This window comes from Eriocheir sinensis, chromosome 3 (genome assembly GCF_024679095.1).
Source record: "Eriocheir sinensis breed Jianghai 21 chromosome 3, ASM2467909v1, whole genome shotgun sequence".
Taxonomy (NCBI): Eukaryota; Metazoa; Arthropoda; class Malacostraca; order Decapoda; family Varunidae; genus Eriocheir; species Eriocheir sinensis.
In genome coordinates, this window is record NC_066511.1 from 25920213 (window position 1) to 25946778 (window position 26566).

At 39.3% G+C, this 26566-nt stretch overlaps 3 protein-coding genes across 5 annotated transcripts in view; all 3 read right to left on the bottom strand.

The window, feature by feature from the left end:
- Positions 1-1172, bottom strand: part of LOC127007253 (condensin complex subunit 1-like) — a 37262-nt gene extending 36090 nt beyond the window's left edge. Inside the window, exon 1 of one of the 2 annotated variants that reach the window (XM_050877998.1) lies at positions 1005-1172. The gene's annotated coding sequence lies outside the window, so the exon portion shown is untranslated. The remainder of the gene's footprint in view (positions 1-1004) is intronic. The other variant, XM_050877988.1, reaches the window with a different exon arrangement.
- A 4056-nt stretch (positions 1173-5228) lies between these two features.
- Positions 5229-10924, bottom strand: LOC127007273 (cyclin-dependent kinases regulatory subunit-like). Its single transcript, XM_050878040.1, has 3 exons — positions 10714-10924; positions 6987-7114; positions 5229-5888 (listed from the first exon to the last, which is right to left on the bottom strand). Exons 1-3 carry the CDS (start codon positions 10770-10772, stop codon positions 5812-5814), a joined length of 264 nt encoding a protein of 87 aa, XP_050733997.1. The 5' UTR covers positions 10773-10924; the 3' UTR covers positions 5229-5811.
- Positions 10925-12721: 1797 nt separating this feature from the next.
- Positions 12722-26275, bottom strand: LOC127007264 (malate dehydrogenase, cytoplasmic-like). 2 transcript variants are annotated; one of them, XM_050878026.1, is made up of 7 exons: positions 26118-26275; positions 19765-19960; positions 18170-18306; positions 17533-17688; positions 17140-17322; positions 16045-16269; positions 12722-14879 (listed from the first exon to the last, which is right to left on the bottom strand). In XM_050878026.1, the coding sequence occupies exons 1-7, from the start codon at positions 26118-26120 to the stop codon at positions 14781-14783; spliced, it is 999 nt and encodes a 332-aa protein (XP_050733983.1). In that variant the 5' UTR covers positions 26121-26275; the 3' UTR covers positions 12722-14780. The 2 variants fall into 2 exon arrangements, with proteins under 2 accessions (XP_050733983.1, XP_050733974.1); XM_050878017.1 differs by lacking the exon at positions 26118-26275 and having other exon boundaries at positions 19765-19990.
- Between the last annotated feature and the right edge of the window lie 291 nt (positions 26276-26566).

Consider the following 26566-nt stretch of genomic DNA (forward strand, 5'->3'; position numbering starts at 1 on the left):
CAATGGAGAAAAGGATGGGAGGAGGAAGAAAGGAAGAAAAAGGCATTACATCTACATTTAAGAAAAGGAAAGGTAGGAGAGAGGAAAAAGGTGTTTAAAAGGAGGGAAACAGTTTGGAGAGGGGAGATGCCAATATAGCTCCACTCTGAAGAACTGGGCATCTAGACACTGCACGTCAGGACACAAGGGCACATGACTGCAAACTGCTCCAAGGATACGAAGATATTAACCAAGTTCTTCCAATGGGGTTTGTTAAGGAAATTTTTGAGACACTGACTGTTGATTTCTGGGCAAAATATGATGCTTTTTATTACAGATAGTTTTATTTTACAGAAATCACTAAATGATTGACTTTTTCAATGCCTGAGGTGTACCCGCCGCTGTCCTGCTCCCATCCATTATCACCAGCCAGCACATTAGACCCACCCCTGCTGCCGCCCGCCGTCCTGCGCTGCATATTTCTGCTGGGCAACACCGCATGCCGAATAACTCTAATCTAACCCAATTCAACCTACCGAACAGGGATTTCACCCCCTTTGACCCCCGTTAACGGAGGAGCTTCATCCCCTTGACCCTCCCCTATGTTTTCACGTTTACCACCACATTCCCCGAAGTCTCAATGGCCCCCAAGCCAATTTTTGTTGAGGGGTGAGTATGGGCAAACACTAGAATAATACCAAATCTATAATGTAAGCATTGACTTCGCAAGAGGTGGCTACCCCATCTTCGACATTAGCCCTTCCAACACAACACCAACCAGTAGAGGATACAGCCCCCACCACTCCAAAACCTTTCCATCCCCAACCACTGGAGAACAACAGTGAAAGGGCACAGGCTCTCCATCAGTCATAAAGATGTGGAATCCCCTAGCAGATAACATGTCACTGTAGATATAATGTCTACCATCCATAGCCTAAAAGGTGTCCACTGTCTGTAGGTGATTGTGCCCGTGCTTCGTGATTTCGGTGGTCTCATGGCCAGTTAATACTCAGTTTGCTATTTACCTTGTTGTCGGCGTTTCATGCGAGTCTTGGAGATAATATTCACCCTGGGCACGGGGTAATTTCAAAGATAATGAACTAGAGGTGATGTAAAGCAACGCGACATGACAGACCGCGCTCCTCGGCTCCCGCGCAAAGCCTTCGTGTTTACATTTGAACATTTGACCGATATCGTACTCTAGCCAAAATTGTCGTACTTTGACCGTATTGAATTTATAAAACCTATATTTGCGGTACGAACAGCTCAGAACAGTTAATTCGTAGCTATTTTCTTTTTTCTCTTCTTTAGACCTGTTCCGCTTTGTATCGCTTCTTAATTAAGTACTTCTTCGTACTTTTCTACACACTCAATTAGGTACTTCAACCTGCACTGAGCCCCGTTTTTCTTTTATCTTTACATTATTTTCCATGGTTTCCCAAGGAGTTCGAAAGTCAGAATATAGAAGGCAAATGACAGCTTAGGCAACTATAAAGAAAAAGTCGGTTCATCCTTGGAGGAAGAATACATGGAGTGGCCCTCAGCGGGCGCCGCTCTTCATGCACTGTGGGCAAGGATTATATACTTTAAGGATAGCTCACTAAGCATTTGTTTTACCCACAATGCACCGCGTATACAATCTGGTTCACTCTCTCCATATGAAATGTGATTGATTGATTGATAGTTTATTGTTGCAGGTAAACAACAAGGGAGAAGGGAGGAACATGCCATCCCTACCCCCAGGCAGGACAGAGTGAGATTATACAACTATTAATACATGTGTAGGTAGCACCATGAAATTAAAAAGATACAATGGTAGGAAGGAAAGCACAACAAGGGAGGGGGCGGTACCTCCCCCTGGACAAATAGGACAATAAAATGTGGGGACGGAGAACATTGCCCAAGCACTAGATGGGAATGAATACAGAGATAGAGTAAATACTAGTCCTTAAAGTAAAATACTGCAGAGATCACAGCCTTGTATAGCACGGCAGTAGTTCAGGCTGCCACACACGGCATCACCACCTTGGTGCAAACTGAGGGTGTTCCTTGAGGATAGCAGGGAGGACATCATGGTTCAGGAGCCAACAAATTGTCTGGGGCAGGTCAAGGCAGTCCCGTGGCTTAAACTTAGCAATGAGAGGGCATTCCATGACATAGTGATGCAGTGTGTGGCCCCTCGGCCTGGCACAGAGCTCCATATGAAATGTATTAGAAAACCATTACTTATTAATCTTGTCACTCATTCATAGTCAGATTTTGCGCTTTTTTATTGCTAAGGATATGTAATTAAATTAGGCAGCTGTTGAGTTGGCACATAGTATACAGTAATATACATTACTGATAAATATGTTAGAAAAAGGTACTGAAAAATATTGCTGTCTACCATATGTCGAAGCTTACGTTTTCTCAAGTTTCATTAACATTCATTTTCTACAGCTTTGCAGCGTTAACTAATCCTGTCATCAAAATAGCTAACAGATATATATTAATTGAAGTATAATTACTGTTGAATCAGGAAAATCATATCCAATGGTTAATATAAATAATGTATAAAGGGCTCAATGTATATGTAAGAATACACGAAGACTATACCAACTTCTATATTATCTATAACGATATTGATGACAGGATTTGTTACCCTTGTAGAGTTGTAGAAAATGAATGTTAATGAAATTTACGAAAACGTAAGCATCAATATACGGTAGACGGCAATATTTCTTAGTACCTTTTCCTAACATATATACCAATTATATTACTGTATACTATTGCCAATTCAACAGCTGCCTAATTTAATTACATATCCTTAGCAATCAAAACAGCGCAAAATCTGACCTGAATGAGTGACAAGATTAATATGTAATGGTTTTCTAATACATTTTATATGAAGAGGGTGAACCAGATGACCATTACTCGCGGAGCTTAGCCGGTGAGCAAGTCCACTCAAAACATTGACTTTCTCGATCGCTCACAGATCGTCGGAGTAAATGAGCTTGTCTGCCTTATTCTTCCACATATCATATGTTTTTAGTTATTCAACTGCTGCAGTATATGTACTGGTTTTCATATAAAAACCACCAGCATTTTTTCCTTATCTTTATTACATAGACGCTGAGGTGAAATGTTCCACGCCCGCCTTGATCCCTCACACTTCCTCTGTATAATATTCATTATATATTGATCATGGCCCTACTTTTAATGTAGAAGGATGCACAGCCTTATATGTAGAGCGTCTCAGATGTGATCAAAACTCACTACGAGAAAACAGAAGGAAGTATTGGGGCAGGAAGGAGAAAAACTTACCCATGCGCAAATAATAGTCTATATTTGACTCGACGTCAACCAACCGTGTTACACAATCATGCATGTCATTGTTAAGAGGTATATTTAACCAGTAATGGAGAAAATACAACATACAGGTCAGGCACCAATTACTGAGAAGGGTTGGTTACATGTTTTTAGGGAGAGAAATGGTTGTAGAGTGGCGGTGATATATTGATCACCAGAGATGAAAAAAAAAAAAAAAAGACATTAAGAGTGGAATAAATAATAGAAGATAACTCCTGTGAGAGAGAGAGAGAGAGAGATTGAAAATGAGGGGGAATGATAATGAGAATGAGAGAGGGAGAGAATGAGAAAGAGAATGAGAATGAAGAAGAGAGAGATAATGAGAATTAGAGAATAAGAGTGAGAGAGAATGAGAAAGAGAATAAGAGTGAGAGAATGAGAATTAACGTTGTCAGGCAAATGAGTGCCCGTGGGTTGAATCGACTCGGTAACTTGCCCAGGTTTACACTCTTATTTTGCATGTTTTGCAAAATAACTGTGTTCATTGTACTTCTGATAGTACCCAAAGACCTCTACATTCCAGTAATGTAACCTGTTTGTGTGTAAAAGCCATGGGAGATGAATTACAGATGATTTCCTTGAAATTTCCACCAAGGAATCATTCGCATTCTTTTGTCACTCGTTTTCTGCTTCAGTTTACGCGTATGGGTAAAATTCTACAAGTGTGCTAGTCTCGCATGGGCAGACGTAACTTTTTTTTCCAGTTTTCAGTGAGTTATGAAATAATGTGATAATTGTTTCTGTCACAAATCATTAAATGACCGACTTTTCAATGGCTGTTGTCCCAGCCGCCGACTGCCGTAGCCGCAAAACAACTCACGGAGAGGTTCACATGCATACTGTCTATTCATTTCACTCACCGCTCACACTCGGAAGTTGACACACTAATTGAACAAAACCAGGTAAATTAATGTTTTCCTGCTCAGTATTCCCCCCGTACGCATGCGTGGTGGACAGCAACGCGACTTGTTACTGCAAGGAGGTATTTCTCGCAGCCCACGAATTGGACCACACTCGCCGCCGCCATGTTCCGTCCCAAGTTTTGTATTTCCGCCGTCCCAAACCGCGAGCCAAATAAATTTAACCAAACCTAACTTAACCTAACCTACCTAACGGGAGGGGGGAGGGGCTTCACCCTCCTCGACCTCCTTAAGGGAAGCGATACAAGCAGGTTTGATGAAAAATATCACTTTCGGTGATATTGTTATTATTTTAGGGTTTTGACGTTTCTAAAGCCGGTGTCACACTGAACAAATCTACCCAGCAACGGACAGAATGTCCCTTGAGATTTTGTGGTCCGTTAAATCCGAAATCCGTTAAGTCGACGGCCGAGTGTACATAGTTACGCGCTACATTCAATTTTCAGAGAGATTCTCGCTTTCCGGAGCTGGCGTCATGCTCGTTGCTTACGTCAGCAAAAACTATATGACGCCACCGGCATCGTCGTAATCAAGGGGTTAACTGTACGCTTTTCACTATCACAAAACTGTTTTATTATGTAATATGAATTTCTATGAATACTTATAAGCAATTAGGCTGCAAAATTTTCTTTCAAAGTATGTACATGGCATCTTATAATAATGAGATGCTTGCATATTCTTACTCGATCAACTCAATCAATGACATAGTTCTAGGGTAATAAATTTTCATGAGGCAAAAAATAAAATATTACACTAAACCTATTAGAAAGGTCACAAACTTCATTCTGTAATCATATAATTATTCTCATGTCAAATATACGAGATGAAGCCCTATATCTATTTCCATATTAGTTCAGCTGATGGTAAAACTAGCTACTGAATGGATATAATAAGGTGCCATCTCACTCATAACAACACTTCTATTTAGGAAAACTAAAGAAGCAATTTTTGAGGAAGACTGGGCTGAATACTACTCATATATAATGTTTGCATATTATATATTTGCTTATAAAAGTATGAAGGTCAGCTTATGCTCAGTGTTCAATAAAAAAAGTATAAACAATAGATCATGCTGCTACCTGCTGGTGCCTTGAACATAAAAATCCTAATCTCTGTTATGAAATCAACATTTGCTGATCCTACCTACTTTCAACTTACCAAATTTTGGTAATACAAAAAGCCATAAAAATTAACTTTAAAATAATATAGGAAAAACACATACACAGTACCTAACTGATTAAATACAATGAACAGAGAAAACACATACACCAAATATATATAATATTTGACTAAATTACACAAAAAAAGAAACAGGTTACCACTGAAAAACAGGAAAACTTATAGAAGTGCAAATAAAAATAATTCAGGTACAGACAAATAAGAAAAAAATATTGATATTAAGTGAAAATACCAGAAGTAGCAGCTATATATAAATTTATATCATAAGTTATGAAACTGAAGAAATAAAGAGACAGTATAAAAAACAAGAGTTACTTATGATAAGGCACTGCTAGGAAGACAGTAGCAAATAGACGAAGAAAAATAATCCTTTCAGACTTATTGCCTAACTCCTTTTCTGGTCTGTAGCCTCACTCTGCACCAGATCTGTCCGAGGTCTTCTGAACAGTAGGATGTGTGGCTCTAAGAAGAGAAAATATAGGAGTCAATGTCCGATACTGAAATTACTGAAGTAGCATATAAATAACTTCAGATAATTAGCATAATAACATATTAATAACTAGTTCCTTTTGTGGCTTAGAGATGATGTATATGTCAGTGACACATGATCAATGATGACACCTATAATCACTACTTTTATGAACCTTAGCTATCATACTTCAAAAGGTATCTAGCTATAACTGTTACCTGATTCCTTATGGGAACTCAATTTAAGGGAATGATTATGGCAGGAGAGCCCCCCCCTTTCTCAACATCAATACACTCCTTAAATATATTATCACCTCTTTCACATATATTCAATTCTCTAAATCATGCTGACTAATTAAATAAAAGTAAATAAAGATGCCACCTGTTTCCCTTGATGTTTCCCTTAGGAAACATATGATACTCATTCAGTAAAACAAAATACTACATGTCTTGCATATGGAATGTATTCAACCTAATCTAAAGCTTTAAATGAGTGAGATGCTAAGGTTGCCTGAATATTGAAAACTTTCCTGAATAACTATTCTAAGTAAGTATCTAAAAGATCAATTTTGATAGGCAGAGTTGGTGCTATAGGATGAACAAAACAGGAATGTGGTACAGGGTCATGAGAAAGGGAAAAGCATGCAATTAATAAATTGAAAATAGTAAACCTACAGAAATGTATTAAGAGATGATAGCAAGGGAAGCGGTCTCTGCATGGGTGGTGGCTGAAGACAGCTAAAGGAAATGAGTTGATGAGAGAAATAGACTTTGACTTGACTGGGAAGAGCTATGCAAGGGCAGCCTAGCTCCCCATTCATCTGATATATATTTTATACATAGTTACCATTTGTGAGATTTGAGAGAACACCTAACTATGAAAGCTGTACCTCAGACATACGAAAAATAGAATTGATATGTGAAAGAATCTGTCATAAAGGCAAAAATTTCAAACTTTTTACATGTCAGCTATGAAGACAGACTGAGTTACTATGAAATGTCCAGTATAACAAATACAGATGGATGTAGGGCAGGTCACTAGAGGAAAACAAAAGGGGGTTTTAAAATTATTTTGTTGGGTTGGTGCCTCACCTGGGCTATGGACTAAGTAATGGACCCAGCCAGGGGACTGCTGTACACCAAGGTTGCGCCATTCTGTCTCCGTCATGAGGTGAGTTTTCGGTACTAGCTTTGCTAAATCTGTCGGCAGAATCACATGCCTGAAAGATGAAAACCATTATAATGAATCTTCACTGAAGTTTCTTTTATGTCTTTAATGTACCCTTAAACATATGGAATGTATACTCCATATAGTTAGCATCTGAAAGGTAAAAAGAATTGAAGACGATACAAAATGCCAAACCTCAAGGAAGCAAATTTACCACTCATATGAAAAAAGACAAGGCGCCCTGGATCTTACTACACTGAAGCCAAGAGGAGTGAGAGATCTCTTAGAAAATTACAAAGTTTTGCATGGACATGAAAATATTGACATCTAATTCTTCCACCTTGCCTTCTAAATAACAACATTGTCATGATAGAAAACAGTCTTAAGGGGAGGTCCTGCCAAAAATGGGTATTTTTCACTATTTCAGCCAAATTTTAAAAGTTACTCCAAAAAATAGCTGAATATGTCACACGTTCCCCGTGAAAGTTTGGCAGCTATACGATGATTCTTTCCCTCTCAAATAATTTGATTTGTATTCCTAATTTCGTGGTCCCCTCTTTGCAGAAACCTCCATTTTCTGCAATTTTTTTTTTTTTTTTTTTTTACAGCTAAGGAGACAGTTCAAGGGCGTAAAGAAAAATATAAAAAAAAGCCCGCTACTCACTGCTCCTGAATAGAGGTCAAAGGAGTGTCCAAAAAGAGAGGTCAATTTCGGGAGGAGAGGTGTCCTGATACCTTCCTCTTGAAAGAGTTCAAGTCATAGGCAGGAGGAAATACAGATGAAGGAAGATTGTTCCAGAGTTTACCAGCATGAGGGATGAAAGAGTGAAGATGCTGGTTGACTCTTGCATAAGGGGTTTGGACAGTATAGGGATGAGCATGAGTAGAAAGTCGTGTGCAGTGGGGCCGCGGGAGGGGGAGAGGCATGCAGTTAGCAAGTTCAAAAGAGCAGTCAGCATGAAAATATCGATAGAAGATAGAAAGAGAGGCAACATGACGGCGGAATTTGAGAGGTAGAAGACTATCAGTATGAGGAGGAGAGCTGATGAGACGAAGAGCCTTTGACTCCCTGTCAAGGAGAGCTGTGTGAGTGGACCTCCCCCACACATGAGATGCATACTCCATACGAGGGCAGACAAGGCTCCTGTAAATGGATAGCAACTGTGCGGGGGAGAAGAACTGGCGGAGACGGTACAGAATACCCAGCCTAGAGGAAGCTGATTTAGTAAGAGATGAGATATGAAGTTTCCAGTTGAGATTTTGAGTTAAGGATAGACTGAGGATGTTTAGTGTTGAAGAAGGTGATAGCTGGGTGTTGTCAAAGAATAGGGGATAGTTGTTTGGAAGATTGTGTCAAGTGGATAGGTGGAGAAACTGTGTTTTTGAGGAGTTGAAGGACACCAGGTTCCTCTTGCCCCAATCGGAAATAATAGTAAGGTCTGAGGCTAAGCGTTCTGTTGCCTCCAGCCTTGAATCGTTAAGTTCCTGTAGAGTGGGTCTTCTATTAAAAGAAGTTGAGTAATGCAGAGTGGAGTCATCGGCGTAAGAATGGATAGGACAGTTCATTTTGGAAAGATCATCAATGAACAACAAAAAGAGAGTGGGAGATAGGACAGAACCCTATGGGACACCACTGTTAATAGGTTTAGGGGAAGAACAGTGACCGTCCACCACATATACTCATATATGTTACGAGCGCTCCTCAGAGGTACATTTGTACTTGTACTTTGGCAGGTTTGGACACTTAGGAAAAGAAAAGAAGCCCAAAAGAAAAGAAAGTAACGAAGAAGAAATAACAGGAGGTATCCGAACAATACTACAGCCCAGGAGATTTCTAGTGAGTGTATACACACACACACACACACACACACACACACAGGTGCCAATTATGATTATTTTTTTTATTTTATCATTCATTGCCATTCAGAAATATAACTGCATAGGTATCTAAGTTGTATTTTACCCCTGTAAGATCCTTTAAAAATCATAACTTTGTATGCAAACTGCATCTACACACAAAATAGCTGATATCTCAAAAAATGCATTTTTTGTACTTTGGAGAATAATAACTCCATTAGTTGTGAAGATAATAAAAAAAAGATCTGCTGAAAGACAAGTGGATGGTAAAAAAATTGTCCGTCAGTTTTTTTTATAAAAAAAAAAAAAAAAACACTGCTGATATGATTTATTGAAGGTAAAAAAGGTGGTAGAGTTATGGGACACATTAAATGGTGATTTTGGTAATTTTTTTGCGCTGGAACAGTGAGACATTAAAAATTTGAACGGACAATTTTCAACTAATGGTGCCATGAGTAAAACTACCCAATATTGTACATATTGAGTGAACATGCTGGCCCTCATTAACATTTTTACCTCTGCTTTTATTACAAGTAATAAATTCCATTTGTAATTTTCTTTGTACAGAAGCACAAAAGCTATTATGCTGATACACGCAGATCTTATTGCATTTACCTGAGTCTTCAAAGAAAAAAATACCTTAGAACAACTGAAACAAAATGAATGTGCCCTCCACTAATACTAGGCGGCACCTCCCCTTAACCTTAGTAAAGTATATAATATTTTTTCAAACCTTGAATGGTATCCATGTCCCCAAAAGCAATTGCCCCATTAAAAATTTGACTGATTTGATTTTTTTTCTTCACCAAAAATTAACTCAAAGATTCCTTAATATTAGAAAATATGTTAGGTAATGAAAGTTGAGTGACTCATAATATTTAACTATTTATTTTGCATAAAATTACCTACAAAAAAAAGTGCCAAATGATTGACTTATCAATGCTTGTTGAGCACCCGCAGCCACCCACCGCTGCAGCTGCAAAATAGCTTGCAGCAAGAGGTTCAACTTGCTTACTGTTTCTGTTTCACTAACCACTCACAAAGACCACAAGTGGATAAACTCAAAGAAATCCAGGCCAATTAATGTTTTCCTGTTCTGAATTTTTCCAGCGCACATGCGTGGTGGACAACAGAGTGATTTATTATTTCGAGGAGGTATTTCTTGAAACACCGGCCTGCGTAGTGGACCACCCCAGCCTCCGCCATGTCTGTCCTGCCTGCGCTATGTATTTACCTAACGGGGGGTTTTGTCCCCCTTGACCCCCCTTCTCTTTGTGACAGAAAAGCAATACGGCAGTGTTGTATGAACACAATATACACATAGCACCAAATGTTCTTTCCTGAGACGAGTGATGTTCTGGAATAATACCAAAACTGTTTAGTGGATAAGTTTAGGGAAAGTCTCGCTACTTTCCTGAGGGCAGTGCCAGATGAGCCACCACCTACACAAGTTGCTGGGCAACAACAAACTCATTAACACAACAAGTGGCCCTCACCCTTACCAGGTAGGGCCACCACCGATCCAGTGTCCAGCCAGCTAAGTCAGGACATGAAAGGGGGGGTGACCAGGAACATGGTGACGCGCCAGCCAAGTATGCAAAGTGGTTGGACTGGAGAAAGACCAGGGCTGAATACAGCGGTGGACCACCACGACTATACGTCGGCCTCTAGGCAAGACTAAGTAAACTAAGTATGTTATAAACCAACACCCCCCATGCCAACCCCTGTCACTCGAGTCAGGAGGAAGTCTGCCCCCCCAAGCTCCTTCCTTCCTTGGACTGGCGCATATCTCACCTGTACTCATACTTGTCGTCGTGGTACTTCTCGGAGTATTGTATCTGGTCCGCTTTCATGGCTGCCACTATGTTAGGAGGACAACTTATCTCTTGACCCAGGTGAGGTAGCTAGCAGGGCCCTCCTCGTGGGCGGCGGCCAGGCACTGTAAACAACTTTGGCGCGTTGGCCAGGGCTGCCAACCCGACCGGTGGACCCAAGGAGACTATAGTCTTGGGTGGACCTTTTTAAAGAGGGGACCATCATGACGCCTATGGACTTAATTTTGATGGTTTTAGGCTTTTTCTTTATAAGCAGCAGCAAGATGCACGTTTTTTTTTAATATTCTCCTTTTTTCATGTAACTTTTGATATGCCTCTTCTTACGTTCTGTTACACCACCGGTGACCGGGAGACTTGTTCCTTGTCCGGGCTAAAAGGATTAAAAACAACAGCTGATGGTCGCTGCCTCGCTCCCCGTTGGTTCAACCCCGCAGGGTATACGAACGGTGCGTACCGCGCGTGAAGGTGAGGATGGGGTAGGCTACCTTCCCAGTCAGAGGGTAGCCGTATTGCTCTTTTCCCAATACCCCAAAAACAAGGGAGCTCTACGCATCGGCAATAACGCACCCGGATAAACCTCATTGGTTACGATACTGTCATTGTGCATGAACTTTGTTAATGAGAACATGCAGGGGCTGAGGCTGCTAAAAAATTGGAGTCTGTTGAGCAAATTAGTACCAAGAGTGTTGGAAAGATGAAACCAAAGTTCATGATATGCAATGTGCATATCATGAAAATATAAAGGGGACCATCTTGGACCGCAATTAGTTTTTACACACAATTCAGGAAGTTGAGAAAAAAATTGAGCTGATTTTCAGTAAGCCTGCAGCTGGCGGCATGATGCACTACATTTTTAGGTGCAACCCAACTGTAAGAGCTGATTTACAAGAATCATGAATCATGACGTTGAAATTAGAATGGGGAATATACACGGTGAGAGACAGATACCATATGCAATTATATGATATCATTGTCAGAGATACTGGTATTTTGAGGCCAACTGTACTGCCAAGACCAATAGAGATCGAAGCCCCAAAATGTTTCAAATGCGCTGGTGATCATAAATCAAAGGAGTGCACCATGGCCGAGAAATGCATAAATTGTGTGAGGTACAAGAAGCCTGAAATCTACCACTCAGCGAATGACCAGTAGGCTATTGTATAGTTCTTCAAACTGAAATTGAGAGAATTCGTAACATAACCGATCATGGCTATTAATTAGTGTTTATACGCAAAAGACAAATTGTGTTAAATGTATATTGAGTAGGAAATAATTTAGTGCGAACCCAAACACGGCCAAGTGACTATGATGATGCTAACTTTATTAAAAGTCCATCAGTGGGCTATTCATGAAAGCAATCAACTCATGCAATTCGACGTGGACCATGGGGATGACACATATGCCACTCCTATGCAATTCTGCTGTTCACAACATGCATTTTGTCACTTCCAGCAACTTGTGATCCAGTCTAATTAAGGACAGACAATGTAAATTATAAAAAAAAAAAAAAAAAAAAAATCCATATATATAATTCATTTCCACTTGTCATCAGGTAATTTTTTCATAGATTTTTTGCCTCCTATCCATCTATATCTATATAGAAAAATGCCCCAAGAACTGCTAACACTCACCCTTGGTAGCAAGGCTTCTGTAAACACAATGGTGCCACAAGAGCCAGCCAATCACAAGCCACTTCCAGTAGTCGTATCTTTCCCCCTCAAGGCTTTATTATACTCATAACCAAATACCCTATTCTACTGTCCTTTTACCACCAGACCTTATTGACATCATCCTTGTCAAAAAGCTACCACTAGCTACTTTCTCTGTTACCTATCAGTGGCTATATAACATTTCAACATCAAATTCTTAGTTTTTTAGTGTAATTAAAGAAAATGATGGTTGAAAGTTCTGGTGAACTCCCCATGCCCTCCACAACTCATGGTACATGTCTGAAAATAAAACTACTATTCAACATTTCATTTACTGACAAGTAAACATACAAAATTTGAATTTCAAAATAATGATGGTGTGAACATGATCACAACATTCAGTCGAGCAGTCATACAAGGTAACATGCGCCACACCTCATAAAAATATATACCTTAGTATCATCTTATAAGGCTTTCATTAATTATTTATGTATGAGTAGTGGAATCATTAAGCAAACATAGTATGACAAATCTGCGTACAAAATTTGCAAATTTTGCCGTACTTTGTGTGGCATGGCTTGAGCTGCATGTTATCATAGACCACAGAATATGAACAAATCTATTTAACTTTTGCTTGAGGAAGATTTATCGAGCAATAATGAAATACAACAGCCATAAGTAAAGTTTGCATATTCAATATAAATCACTTATTCAATTAGTTTAGATGACCTGAAGGGAAGCGGATGCTGGGTCATGTACTACTTGTAAAAGTTGATAATAAGCATTTAATTGGTCACTTTTGTTTTGATGGTTTGCACCTAAGCATACCAGCTTGGCAGTGCCACAGATGTGTGCAAAGGGGTAAATAACATAAAAAAAGTTAATACCGGTATTTCAAATTCGGCAGTACCTCCAATTCCACTGCTTTGTTATTTGCCTATGGTGTCCGTTCAATGAAACTAAATCTTGAGCGTACAAGTTCAAATCTTGAATATTGCTTTACCATGTATTTTCTACTTGATTGTTTTTAGTAGAGATATTTTAGGGTGATTTCTTACAAATGCACACCTTTTCAGTTGGGTGCAACAATAAAAATAATGATCTGCCAGCCTGTACATATATATATTTAACACCCAATCTAAAACTTTTACTATCTTAGTAATACTTAAGTGGAACACTGTATACTTGAATTGCAAGCAAAAAAGTAACTGGGCAAGATTACATGGTATTTCACCCCAACTTTGCAATGTTGCTACTGTAGTTGAAGGCATGCTTACAAGAAAAGCTACTCAACTCTTGCCTGGTTATATATTATCAGGAGTTACTCACTTCAGTCCATACTACCTGCATTCATGGATCATATCAGTATAAACTTGTAAAACTAGAAGCTACCCTCACCAAATAAAACAAAAATGCATAAACATCATCCTGAGGATTGATTTCCATAGTTCTTCCATGTATACAGGTGTATGTATTTCTCCTTGTACTTGTGACTGCATGAATAGGTTTAAACCCTCCGCTTTCCTTCAGAGAAGAATTAGGTCCCACTCTATCAAGTACATTCCAACTCAACTTGACCATTCCATAAAGGAGTAGAGTCCATCAGTGGTTCTAGCTGCATATGCAAGTTTTTAACATGAATTTTTGAAGCCCATAGTTTTGAACAGGTAAGATAAACACCAACACCAACAAATAAACACACATAAACATTGGGGAGTAAATCTGTAAATATAAGTACATGACAAATACAGTAGTAATCCACATGCAAGTCTATTTCAAAATCATGACATACATGGATGTTACACAAAAATAAAAACAATTAAAGGTTTAATTATGACAATTTAAAATTCAGATAAGTATCAAGCAACTTAATGTAATGTCCGAGGGCAGCTAAACTGAAGGCAAAAAACAAAAATACGGGGAGATAAACTTGGGTATATACATACTACATAATGTAACCTACTTAACAGTTCTTATGTACAGACGACTGCTGAAATTTTGGCTAAAATACTTCCCTTATCTTTTACCAGATCATATGATGGCTAAAATAAATTTTCACTTTTCCATTCTGATATTGGGAATCTGCTGAGTGGTAACTCCTTTGGAAAAAAATAAAATAAAAAATAAAAAATAAAAATATATATATATATATATATATATATATATATATATATATATATATATATATATATATATATATATATATATATATATATATTCTTGATAATATAGTTTACTAATTTGCTCTACAGATTGGATAATTTTATAAATATTCATCTTTCAATTTCACAAATTAATATTCTTAATTTGATAAAGGGAACCATATTAATTTTGAATTTTGTATTTGTCAAAGCCTCGGTTTAACTGCTGACCCATCCTAATCCTGGCAGGCAGCGATGGCATCATCTCTTTCTTCACAAAGCTCCTTTGCAGTGATGTCCATTTTTTCACGTCCAAAGTCATCAATTGGTAAATCCTGGAAAAAAGAATATGAGTATGTATAGTAGCTCGCTATGTATCACAAAATGGTGAAATGAGAATGAGATATCATGTTACTCCAACTTCATCAATGACTCTGATAAACCGGAGTGTGTTTGTAATGATTAGTGTAAGTAGTTAGGTACACTTAATTATATTTAGGCAGAATCATAGTAACAGGACAGGCAAGTTTACTGATTGTAATCCTGTTTTTATATATATATGCCTTCCAACACCTTTATGTACATTTCACCTAAGCTCTGCCTCTTGAGTGCCTGCATGACTGCTGAAGTTATAACCGATTCAAATTCTCTCATGATCTATGAAACTATGCATCATGATTTATTTTACTGAGCTAACTTTTTGAAAACTTGGTTGATAACATGGATGGGGTCTCTTGTTGGGTATCCACTATGAAATACAACTGGTTTTTGTGGCTGCTTTAAATCTAGTGTTGCACTTATTGTGTTAAGTGACGGAGAAGAGAAACAGCAGGTAGTTAATTTAGTTGCCTTTTGTCATCTTTTTTTTTGTAAATCAATATAATGGTGGCATTTTTTTCAGGTTTTAAGAGTTGACTTTGTAAGCATTTTGTATATGTGAGCTATTTTTTTTCTCGGCATGATATTGCCTTAAGCTTTGATTAGTTCTATAATCAGGCCATTTTCTCCTTCTTGCAATACCTCCTCCTTATTAGTAATTATACTGCTATTTGCATCTTTCAGAGTAAACGACTGATGTCTGCAAGTGCCCAGTATTTTCTTGAATGTTTTCATGCTTCAGCCATTCTTTGATCTTGTTTGTATAAAATTTACTGATCATTAATTTCCTGTTGTTGATAACTCAGTCCTCCTCTCAACAGTTCTATTTCATCCTTTTTAGTTCTTACTTTCAAATCTTTGCACTTCTTTGAGATTATTTCCTTTGTTAGTTTATTGACTGTTCACAGGTGCCTTCCCTCCTGTTGCTGGATTTGACCAAGCATATGTCCAACAGTTGCCGAACCCTGAATTTTGTCGGGGAAATCTGACATTCAGGAAATTGAGGGCTAAGTGTATATCATACAAACTGATAAAATGCAGATTAAGACTTTGTAATTACCTAACAGATGAAGATGTTTAAACAGAAAATCTATAACACACATTTTATGGAATACAACTCACCTTAACAATGGTCCACTTTTGGTCTTTGATGGTGACTGGGAAGGAGTACATCACCCCTTCAGGGGTATTGTATGAGCCATCAGAAAACACTCCCATTGACACAAAATGGCCATCTTGAGTCCCTTGCCAGATGCTCATCATGTGGTCACAAGCAGCTTTTGCAGCAGACATGGCAGATGAAAGTTTGCGAGCAGCAATGACTGCACCACCACGCTTTTGGACAGACTGCAAATATATTCATTTTTGGAGTGAAACTGATCAAAAAAAAAAAAAAAAAAAGCTGCAACTGGTGAAGAATTGCATATGAAGTAGAGAATGAAGAAAAATAAGTATAAACTGACAATTAACCCTTTCACGCACCATGACGCAATTCGGGTTAAAATGGAACCGTCTACATCTGAGCTTTTGACTCGAATCACGTCAAAAGAACTTTTAAAAATTCGCCAAAAATAACGTATCTTTCAGAATCGCATCAAAATTCTTTGTATCAAAGATTCAAGCAAGACATAAAATAAACTAATCCTCAACTCTCTCGTGCCGTTGGATTTGAACTGATAAGAGCCTGTGGCTTAGTTGTCTCTCAGCAGGCAGCCTGTGAGCACGGACATTCGTCCCTTTAAATTGTGTCCAGAGCCTGATGAGCCTGGATTACAGTTGTCAGACGATATTGGTGAAATTCATACTTACTTCCGACGTAAAGTGATCGTGCCATGATACAATATTTTGTGGCCCATTTGTACAGAGCATGATGATTCTCATGAAAGTGATGATGATGGAAAAAGTTAAAAAAAAATCCAGCAGAGAGTGTTAGGGAGAGAGGCTTAGTGGTAATTTTCATGATTATTATTGCAACTGGTGAAGTTTTTCCAGGCAGCAAATAGGTGTGCTAATAGTCATGTTTGTTATTACTATCAAAACTATTCCAGCCAAAACTGACTTCTATTTTGACCGCCTTGACTTGGCCGTTGTGTTTTGTTTGCTGCCCTTCAGCTGTTTCTAGAGAACAGAAAAGATAGAAAAATATTCCAATAATAGTGTTGGAATCCTCATAAAAATGCGATTCCAAACGAATGATTGAAAAGACAAAGAACTTACTGTGATGAAGTCTCCCTTCAAGTAAGCATCATCCTTGATAGCATCATACACAGGAACCTCCTGTCCATTAACAAGAGCTGTGGCATGACGGAGGTCAGGGAACTGCGTGGACGAGTGGTTGCCCCAGATGATAACATTCTTCACATCGGCAACAGGGATCCCTAGTTTGCTAGCAATCTGAGCCTGTCAAAGCATTTTCATCACATTAAATTTACTGTATATTACCTAAAAAGAAATAAAGAAATATAAAAGTTACACCATATATCAAATAACATTCCCTCTAGGCTCTACCAGAGAGCATGCACTTTTCAATCTAGTTTAGGATTCTGTCTATAAAATATGTGAAAAATTCCCATCTATTAAAGGTGGAAAATTCTCTCTCTCTCAATTTACTTGAGCACGATTCTGGTCCAGACGAGTCATGGCAGAGAAGTTCTCACGAGGGATGGAAGGGGCGTACTTGGCACAAATTAGTGCATTTGTGTTGGCTGGGTTTCCAACAACAAGAACCTTAACAGACTTCTTGGCATACTGGTCCAGTGCTTGACCCTGTAATACAACCTCATAAAATACATATTTTGATACATAATGTGCGTATTATACATCTAGCATCCAAAAGTTGTGGAATTTAAGTAAACCACAGAACTATTTCCTCTTATAAATCTTCTTGCTCTTTATGTTGAATTTCCCTTCTCTTGCTTACATGGAATAGTGTTATTAACAATGGAGATTATGATGTATGGCTAAAGTATGAGCATGCATAGTATAGTGAATAATATTACAACAGTGTTGATTTTTTACCCAAGCTCCAATCTACAAAATATTTAATATTAGCAGCACAGTTTTCATAATTAATGGAGATAGTAAAGGTTTCTGAGCTCATATTATCACAGCAGAATTATCTTTTTTTATCAAGAACCTTTTTAAAATTTTTGAATGGAACTTTCATGTGTGGGAAAAAACAAATCATGTAAACATAGTTCAATACTCAAGAGAAAATCCCAAGATTTCAGTCTTCTGACAATCTCACCTGAGCCTTAAAGATCTTGACATTTGCAGCCAACAAGTCCTTACGCTCCATGCCCTCTTTACGGGGCATGGCACCAACGAGGAAGGCAGCATCAATATCTTTAAAGGCAACGGCCGGGTCATCTGTGGCAATAACATCTGAAAACCATAACATTCATTTAGTAAATTGTTGACTGAGGCTACTCATTAAGTTGAAGCATTTCTAAGATAAAGAAGAGAGACCTCACACCTAAGCTATGTTTTGGAGTCTTCATAACTGTGAACTTAAATGTCTCAATTACCTACTGAAGCTCTGTAAAACACATGTTCATTCCCTGTAGGTAGTGTTAAGATGTCAAATAAAAAACAATTCTAAATAGCTAAAAGATAGATAGACTAAAGAAAACTAGATCATCTGGACCAGATGATACTTTCCCATGTGTTCTAACTTCCAAAGGAAGCCAGCGATATAATTCCGAACCACTAGCCAGCATTTTTAGGAAGTCTCTTGAAACCAATATGAAGAAGGGTCCATGTTGCGTTGATATTTAAGAAGAGGAATATTGTGCCAGGAACAACGATCATTCATATCTCAGTATTCCTAAAAATCATGGAGACCAACAATCACAAACGTCCTATTAAAAGCTGACAACCATGTGCTCAGCCCCGATTCTGATAGATCCCTTCCAACCTATTATAACAGAATGTTGGATAGCTGGAGGGAGGATCCCAACCTGTATCCAGGGAATGGGGATAACCCCTCACCTTCCTCTCACTGACTCCCTCTACGCTATTGTCTTTCTTCAGCTTTAATGGGCCACAGCTCAGCAACTATTTGGTCTAAAATGCTCTGGTTTGGGGTATAGGGTGTGTAAATTCAAGCTCTAAAATATGAGCACAAATTTTTTATTTATTTTTTACTTCAATAGGAGTAGAAAAAATTACCATGATTTGCAGTTGAATCTGTCAAAACATTGCGTACCAGAGGGTTTAATAATGGCACTTTATATGAAGTATGTACTTACATTAAAAACAGATGTAAGAACACACAGCAATGGATATAGGTAAATAAATCCAAGTTCAGGAAGAAAATAGACAAGAACTGGTTCATGAACACTGTGGTGGATGAGTGGCAGGTAGGAAGTTGAGGCAAACACAAATGAAAAATTTAAATGGGGGTCAGATGTATTTTGGGATGGGAAGGGAATCTGGTGAATAACCCTTTCAGGAGCTGCCATGTGTAGGCCATCTGGCCTCTTGTGGTTTCCTTATATCCTTGTGTAAATATTTATATCATGCAAAATATAGCATGAACTGGCACTATATTCACAAGACAATTACAGAAAATACACATGGGAAATATAAAATGTCTAATCAAATTTATAATTCAATTTCTGAACATGACTTGTTGTAATTGATTAAATGACTGTAGTTCATCTATATCATAACTAAAAATAATAATTTTATTTTATTTTGTCTCATCAATGACATTTCCTAAAAGGCAGCCTGAGAGCAACATTTTTTGTGAAAAATTTATAAGAATAAGTTTCTAACAGTACTGGATTAAAATAACCCATGAAAACTGAAACATTGAGGCGCATGATATGAAAATCTTACCTCGGACATTGGGTAGAGCACAGTCACTTATCTCCATGCATACTCCATTGAGGACACCCATCATGGGAGAGATGTCCAGCAGGTGGAGGATGACTGGGGTGTCACTGCCAAACACCACCCCAGACCCCACCATGTACACCAGAGAGTAGCCAATCTGGCCAGCAGCCCCAGTGACACATACTCGCACAGGTTCAGCCTGCATGTTAAACATTTTACGTAAATAGTGAAAACAAATATGTGTGAGATCCACCGATATGTTTCTACTATATAATAATGAAAAGTTCCTGCTTATAACACAGCAATTCCCAAACTGTAAGAGTGCTCCCCATAGAGGAAGCGAGGTAAATACAAGGGAGGCCTGAAAGCATCGGCTACTTTGATCATAGAAGCTTGTACAATGAAGTTCCTTGAGAAGTAACTTAGATTAAGCTTATTTTATATATATATATATATATATATATATATATATATATATATATATATATATATATATATATATATATATATATATATATATATATATATATTTTTTTTTTTTTATGTTTTGGCCTATGGTGCCATTAGGCTTTCTTGGTGTCTTGGTGGGGCCTGATGGTCAGACCCAGCCTGTTGTGGCACACTCAAGTGTTTATAGGGGTGCCATCTTGCTTGACTCATGCTGCTCCCCAGAGCTCATCTTTAAGCCTCTCTTTAGATAGAGAATCTAGAGTCCAGGTTGATAGGTGGTCTTAAGGACAGCATGTGGGTAGTCAAAGGCCACTCCACGGTGACTGAAAAATCCCAGCTGTGGTGGCGGGCAGGACTTGAATCCATGTCTTTCTGGATGCAGCGCCGGCATGCTAACCACTCGGCCCCGTCCACATGATCAGGCAATGTTCCCGGGCACATGTGAGCAGTTTGCCTGTCAATGGGCTTGCCGCTTATACCAGCAAGGAAATTAATAAAATAACCAAGCTGGTGGTTGAGCAATTTCACCAGGCACTGTCCAGTAGTAGGTTGCTTCCAGACACACGAAGGCCCCTTTTTTTCCCCACTTTGTTCCTTTTCTGTTTCACCAACACAGAAATGATTGTGCCACACAATGTTTACAGTCATTAGTACGCATAGTTTTAGTACTATACATGGCGTTACTGAGAAAACAAGCCCTGCCTGGTTGTCTGGGCCAGACACTGCCGTGTGGACAAGAATACATGTCCATCAGTAGACTTTGCCTGGTGAAAGGGTCAAGCCCGATAAGCAGTGCACAATCATGTGGACGGGGCCTCAACCATAGTCTACCAGGTATTAACATCCACTTTCTTTACTCCTTAAAAGTTTTGGATATCTCATGGATTTCATACTAACTCACTTTGATGAGTTACTGACTGGTGTTATTTCATAACACTCTTACTACCTCTCTCTCCTCCTTGCCTCCTGAATATAATTTTTCTCATAGCTTCTTTAATATATTTACTATAGCAGTTGAGATGTGAACATGATGCTCATTCCATAAAATGGCTTATTAAAACTCCTTTTTCCATTTAGCATGTGATGTTTAACCCGGGAACACAAACCTGGGGTGCTGTCCACCCCACAAAAAAAAAAAACATTGGCAATTCTCCTGCATTAGCTCACAGCTGCTGGGTTATCCTTGCGTTGAATCGGGTGGTGTGGATGTGGTGGTGTGCTGTGTTTGGTGTTTGTTTTTCTCTTTGTTGATGTTTTTTTTTTTTTCTTTTTAGCACGTAGTGTTTTATAGTGTTTAAGTTGTTATGTGCTTTGTGACACCCTGTATATGAATATGCTGGGTATGATATGCTGGGGTAGGTTTTGTTTTGGTTTTTTTTTTTTTTTTATTTTTTTTCTTTAATTAATTTTTTTATTTAATTTTGATTTTTTATTTTTTTTTTTTTTTTTTTTTGAAATTTTTGTTTTTTCCAATTTTTTTTTAGTGAAGAATTTAAGAAGTCAAGTAATTTTAACAACCAAAATGAAGAAAAAAGGGCTAATTTCTGTGTGTTTTTTTGTTTACAAAAAAATGAAATTGCGTGTTTTCTTTGTGTGAAAATGCTACACCCAGTTTGTGTATAGGTGTTGTGTTGTTGCTCTGGTTAATAAAGAGGTTTTCTATTCTCTTTTTTTTTCTTTTTCTAGCACTCTCTCGGTCCCACACGTCCTCTGCGTGTATCGAAACACACGAGAAATTAATCACAACAAGGAGAGGGTATTCCCTAGCTGCCTGGGATTGAACCTGCGACCAGCGTGACGGGAGAGCCACTCCTTACTGAGTCGGCCAAAGAGGTACCCCACTGGCTAAGTGAGTTATGGGAGGCTCGTTCATCAGGCATAGTCGCTGCACTACACGACTTTCCCCTCTATGCAGATTAATTTCTGTGTGTTGAGACCTTAGACAGTGACCTCTATCGGTTCACTATTCCACAACGTCCCCGTAGACATACCTCCAACTCTCCTCTCCCATTTTCTATTACCCTCGGAGAGCATGGGCCATCCTTCCTGTTACCCCTTCGGGGAAACTCAACAGAACCGCAGGATAGGATCCCACTGCTGCCACCAGTTTAATGAAGAGATTTTCTATTCTTTTTTTTCTTTTCTATTACTCTCTCGGTCCCACACGTCCTCTGCGTGTATCGAAACACACGAGAAATTAATCACAACAAGGAGAGGGTATTCCCCGGCTGCCTGGAATTGAACCCGCGACCAGCGTGACGGGAGAGCCACTCCTTACCGAGTCGGTCAAAGAGGTACCCCACTGGCTAAGTGGGTTATTGGAGGCTCGTTCATCAGGCATAGTCACCGCACTACAGATGAACTGAGCTGAATGACTTCATGGTGTGCTACTGATATCTGCTGTGTGACTATAATGTAGCTGAGCTATGAAATGTCAGAGGAAAGGGTGGTGTATAGGTGTACCGGTATAGTATATATCGTACAATACTATGACTGTTGGTGTGTGGCTGAAAATACAGTAGCCATTGTGAATGTAACTTAATTTTAAAATATAGATATGAGGAAGCAGGTTTTATTTTATTTAGGCATCTCCATGGTACAGGGATTAGCATGCTCAGCCCAGATTTGAATTCAAGTCTGGGCAGTCAGCACACAGCCCACTCAGCTGTTCATGCTCCGGTTAAGGCTGGTCAATAAATAAATAGTGTCTTAGGTAATCTGGGGAGGGTAAATTGTGGTAACCTGGATGTCATACTGGCCCTTTGTCCCAGGGTAATAGGTTATCACCTGCCACAAGGTCAAGGGCCAATACAATTGAAATGAGCACCAAACCCACATCTCGGCAGGTGCTCCAAAATTTATCGTTACCTATGAGAGTTTTCTAGCAGCCAGAATGGGGAGTCATGCAAAATATTTGGGGAACCACTCTCATTGCACTACAATCATTCATTTGAATAATTTCATACAAGATAATGGAAGCTTGAGAATGCATCATTTCTAAAGTGAAGGGAACCATGATGAAAGATGAAGCATACCAGGGGAGCTACGCTCGTGCTGTCCCGTCTCTATATCTACTATAATCCAACTTGGTTTTAAATTCATTAAATTGTCTTTGTGTGGACCACAGCTTTTTCCAGGCCGTTCCAGATATTTCTGTGGAACTCTCTGCCTCAGTGTTGTCTTTACTCAGAAGATTTCTTGCTAACTATCTTAGTGATATTTTGTACAGCTTTTATAGCCTCTAACCATGACCTTGCATGCTTCAACTAACTACTCATTTCTTCAGATATTGCAGCGTATATCAAACTTTCCAGCCTCATATAAATACATGTCACTGTGCTTTCTTTGATTACATCATGATTTGGGGGGGGGGTTCAATTATTGCATGAGGCTTTAGCAGCAGAGTTGCCAGGTTGGCGGATTTCCCGCCAAATGTGGCATTTTTTTTGGCGGATTTCTGTCCTGCTTGGCAATTTTTTGGTGTCCTTTTGTCCAGTAAATTTCAAATTATCCTTACTATCAAAATTATCTTCGAGGTCATGATTCATAAAACATGTAGCCTAGTGGACTATAGCGAGTGAAAAGAATGTTTGCACTCAGTTGCTAATGATGATCCCTGCCTGCCCTCACACCCTGGGTCAGGGTCACTCCCTGCCTGTGACCTCTCCCCACTAATTACCCCTGTCTCCCCCTTCCCTTTCCCTCTCCTTGCCCTTGGTCACATCAGGTCAAGAGGGGAGGGCACTAGGCCTAAGGAAGTGAATTTCCATATATGTTTATGATATGTGGGCATAATAAACAACTCCTGAGTTGTGAAACGGCATTTATTGCCAAGAATTTGAGCTGTCATCATCAATGTTAACCCTTTTCACTCAAGTCAAATACCGTAAGTGTACTTATAAGGATATATGTGGAACGGACCTGGATTTCCTGAATTATAAAACTATAGAGGAAAATAGTTATAGCTATAGGTATAGGCTAAAAATAAATTTCTCTCTCCTATTGAACAGCACAATTCTTATATTAAAGCAGCATTTTATTTATTGCCATTAATAATTAACTTATTCAGTATCATGTGATATATATTTGTTTCTTTTGTGGGTAATTACTGTAGTAGATATATGACATTGTTTATAAATTAGAACGGATTTCTGTGTAATATATTGAAACTATAGTTTTAGTTTTACTTATGTAAATTCTAAGAAAATACAGTGTTCTGGATAATGAAAAAGTCTACGTATGATGCCTTAATGTTATTTGCCTTTTTTTTTAGGGGGGGGGGGGGGGGGGGGGAGCAAATTGGTCTGGCGGGATTTGGCGGTTTTCGGGGAGGGATGTGGTGGGTTTGCTATCCCCAACCTGGCAATTCTGTTCTCCAGTCTGGAGTTTGTGAAGGCCACAAGGCAAGAAGACCAGGTGAACAGGCCTGCTGCTACTTGGAAGAGAGGATGGATTGCCTGTTCCAGTATAATGACAAAGCACCAGAGAATTTGAGCAATGCCTCATTACCTCTGAAGGCTTTGTGTGCAGGAAGACCCTGCTCCAGGAATAGAGATTAGCAAATGAAGTGGGAGATTGTTTCAGTACAACATTTTGTATCTCCTACTCCTCTTTTTATATCCATGAGCGTGTGTGTGTGTGTGTTGTATTTACCTAGTTGTGGTATACAGGAGAGGAGCTACGCTTGTTCTTTCCCGTCTCTATATCTACTATAAGCCAACTTGACCTTAAATTCATAAACTGTCTGTGTCAACCACATTTTTGCCAGGCCATTCCAGGCCCCCACTACTCTTTGTGGAAAGCTGTTCTTCTTCATGTCTCTTCTACAGGCTTCCTTTTTCATTTTCCTTCCATGACCTTTTGATTCCCTTGTATCGCATATTATTAGATCTTCTTTTGCCCACTTTCTCCATCCCAGTAGAATTAAATTAGGCTTTTCAACAGATTAGGGGGATTAATAAGGGCAATTTAGGCAAAGCACTTATCTTATAAACTGATGTAAGAACATGCTGAAATGGGTATAAGTTGGATAAATTCCAGTTCAGGAAGGAAATAAAGACAGTTCATGAACAAGGTGAAGGATGAGTGGAACTAACTGAGCAGGTATGTAGTTAAATCAAACAAAAATTAAAGCTTTAGAAGGGAATTCAGCAACTCATTTTCAGGAGCAGCCATGCATAGGGCTTCTGGACTCTTGCAGTCTCTTTATATCTTTGTGTATCTTATCACAAAGATATGTATTGTCATTTGGAATTCATAATCTAATCCTGGATTCATGAGAACTGACGACTCAGGCTCAAAATATATGAATACATAACACAGCTTCTGGGTTGGGCTCAGCTGAAAACCCAGCATTTGATGTATTTCACTAATAACTTTAAGGGAGATGTACTGTTAAAGGTGAACACTCTTCCAGGCGACAGGAACGTTATGGTAACTTCCTAGTGACAAGACAGTATCAGTGAGGCTTAACAAGCAGCCCCATGCAGTATGTGACACTTCGATGCCTGGGGGCTGGGCGGGCGAGGAGACTACCCAAGGTCCCTGATCAAGGTTGTCACTATGACCTTCATTAGTAAGTTGCTATGCGAGCCATTTTCGCTTTTCCGACCAACAGACCAGGTTTAGCTGAGGAAAACAACGCATAAATGTTAAATACAAGGTGTAATGAAGCTTTGCCACACCGGTACAGCCTACGGTATGCCTACGCTGAATTCTTGGCAGACATCGACCGGCCTGGCCTCTCGGTCCTCCGGCGGCCTGGCTCCCTCCCTTGACCCCGCTCACCGCCTCCCCATGCCCTGCACACACGCTCCCCCTCTCCCCACACAATGCCCATCACTTAATAATCACCCCTCGAATAGTTTAGGGACGTGACAGTTGATATAAGGAGTGATCAGCCTTACCATAGTGGAGGTTGCTGCTTCTCTGCGCTGGCCGGTCTGAGTGACGTCAAGAGGCTGAACTTTACACGGCCGGGGTTGCCAGGGTCGGTATTCCCAGACGCCTCCACCCTTCACATCAACTATTTTCAAAGGCCAAAAAGGAGATCAATCGGGTTCTAATGAGTGTTCTTTTCATGTTCATGGCATAGAAGAAGGGTCAAACTACCATCGAGGTCATTAAGCTACTCCTGGAAGTGCCCCAAAGTCCCACGAAAGCCTTGTTAAATATGTGTACTTGGGCGCCGACAGGTCTGAGAAGGCCATCAGGTACCGGTGTTGCGAGAAATATCTCCTCGCAGAAATAAGTCGCTTAGATGTCCACTACGCATGCGAAATAGGGGAATATGCAGCAGGAAAACCTTCTAATTTGCCTGGAATGGAGTGATGGGAGTAGTAGTTAGGCCTAGGAA

What these genes read in the sequence shown, in the direction of transcription:
- LOC127007273 (XM_050878040.1), bottom strand. Translation starts at nt 10,772, where the DNA reads ATGAAAGCGGACCAGATACAATACTCCGAGAAGTACCACGACGACAAG. An exon ending in GACGACAAGTATGAGTACAG is followed by an intron (nt 7,115 to 10,713) that starts GTGAGATATGCG and finishes TTCATCTTTCAG; the next exon opens with GCATGTGATTCTGCCGACAG. An exon ending in TTACTTAGTCCATAGCCCAG is followed by an intron (nt 5,889 to 6,986) that starts GTGAGGCACCAA and finishes TTCTCTTCTTAG; the next exon opens with AGCCACACATCCTACTGTTC.
- LOC127007264 (XM_050878017.1), bottom strand. Translation starts at nt 19,975, where the DNA reads ATGTTTAACATGCAGGCTGAACCTGTGCGAGTATGTGTCACTGGGGCT. An exon ending in TCAAGATCTTTAAGGCTCAG is followed by an intron (nt 17,689 to 18,169) that starts GTGAGATTGTCA and finishes GTTGTATTACAG; the next exon opens with GGTCAAGCACTGGACCAGTA. An exon ending in AAAAGTGGACCATTGTTAAG is followed by an intron (nt 14,880 to 16,044) that starts GTGAGTTGTATT and finishes TCTTTTTTCCAG; the next exon opens with GATTTACCAATTGATGACTT.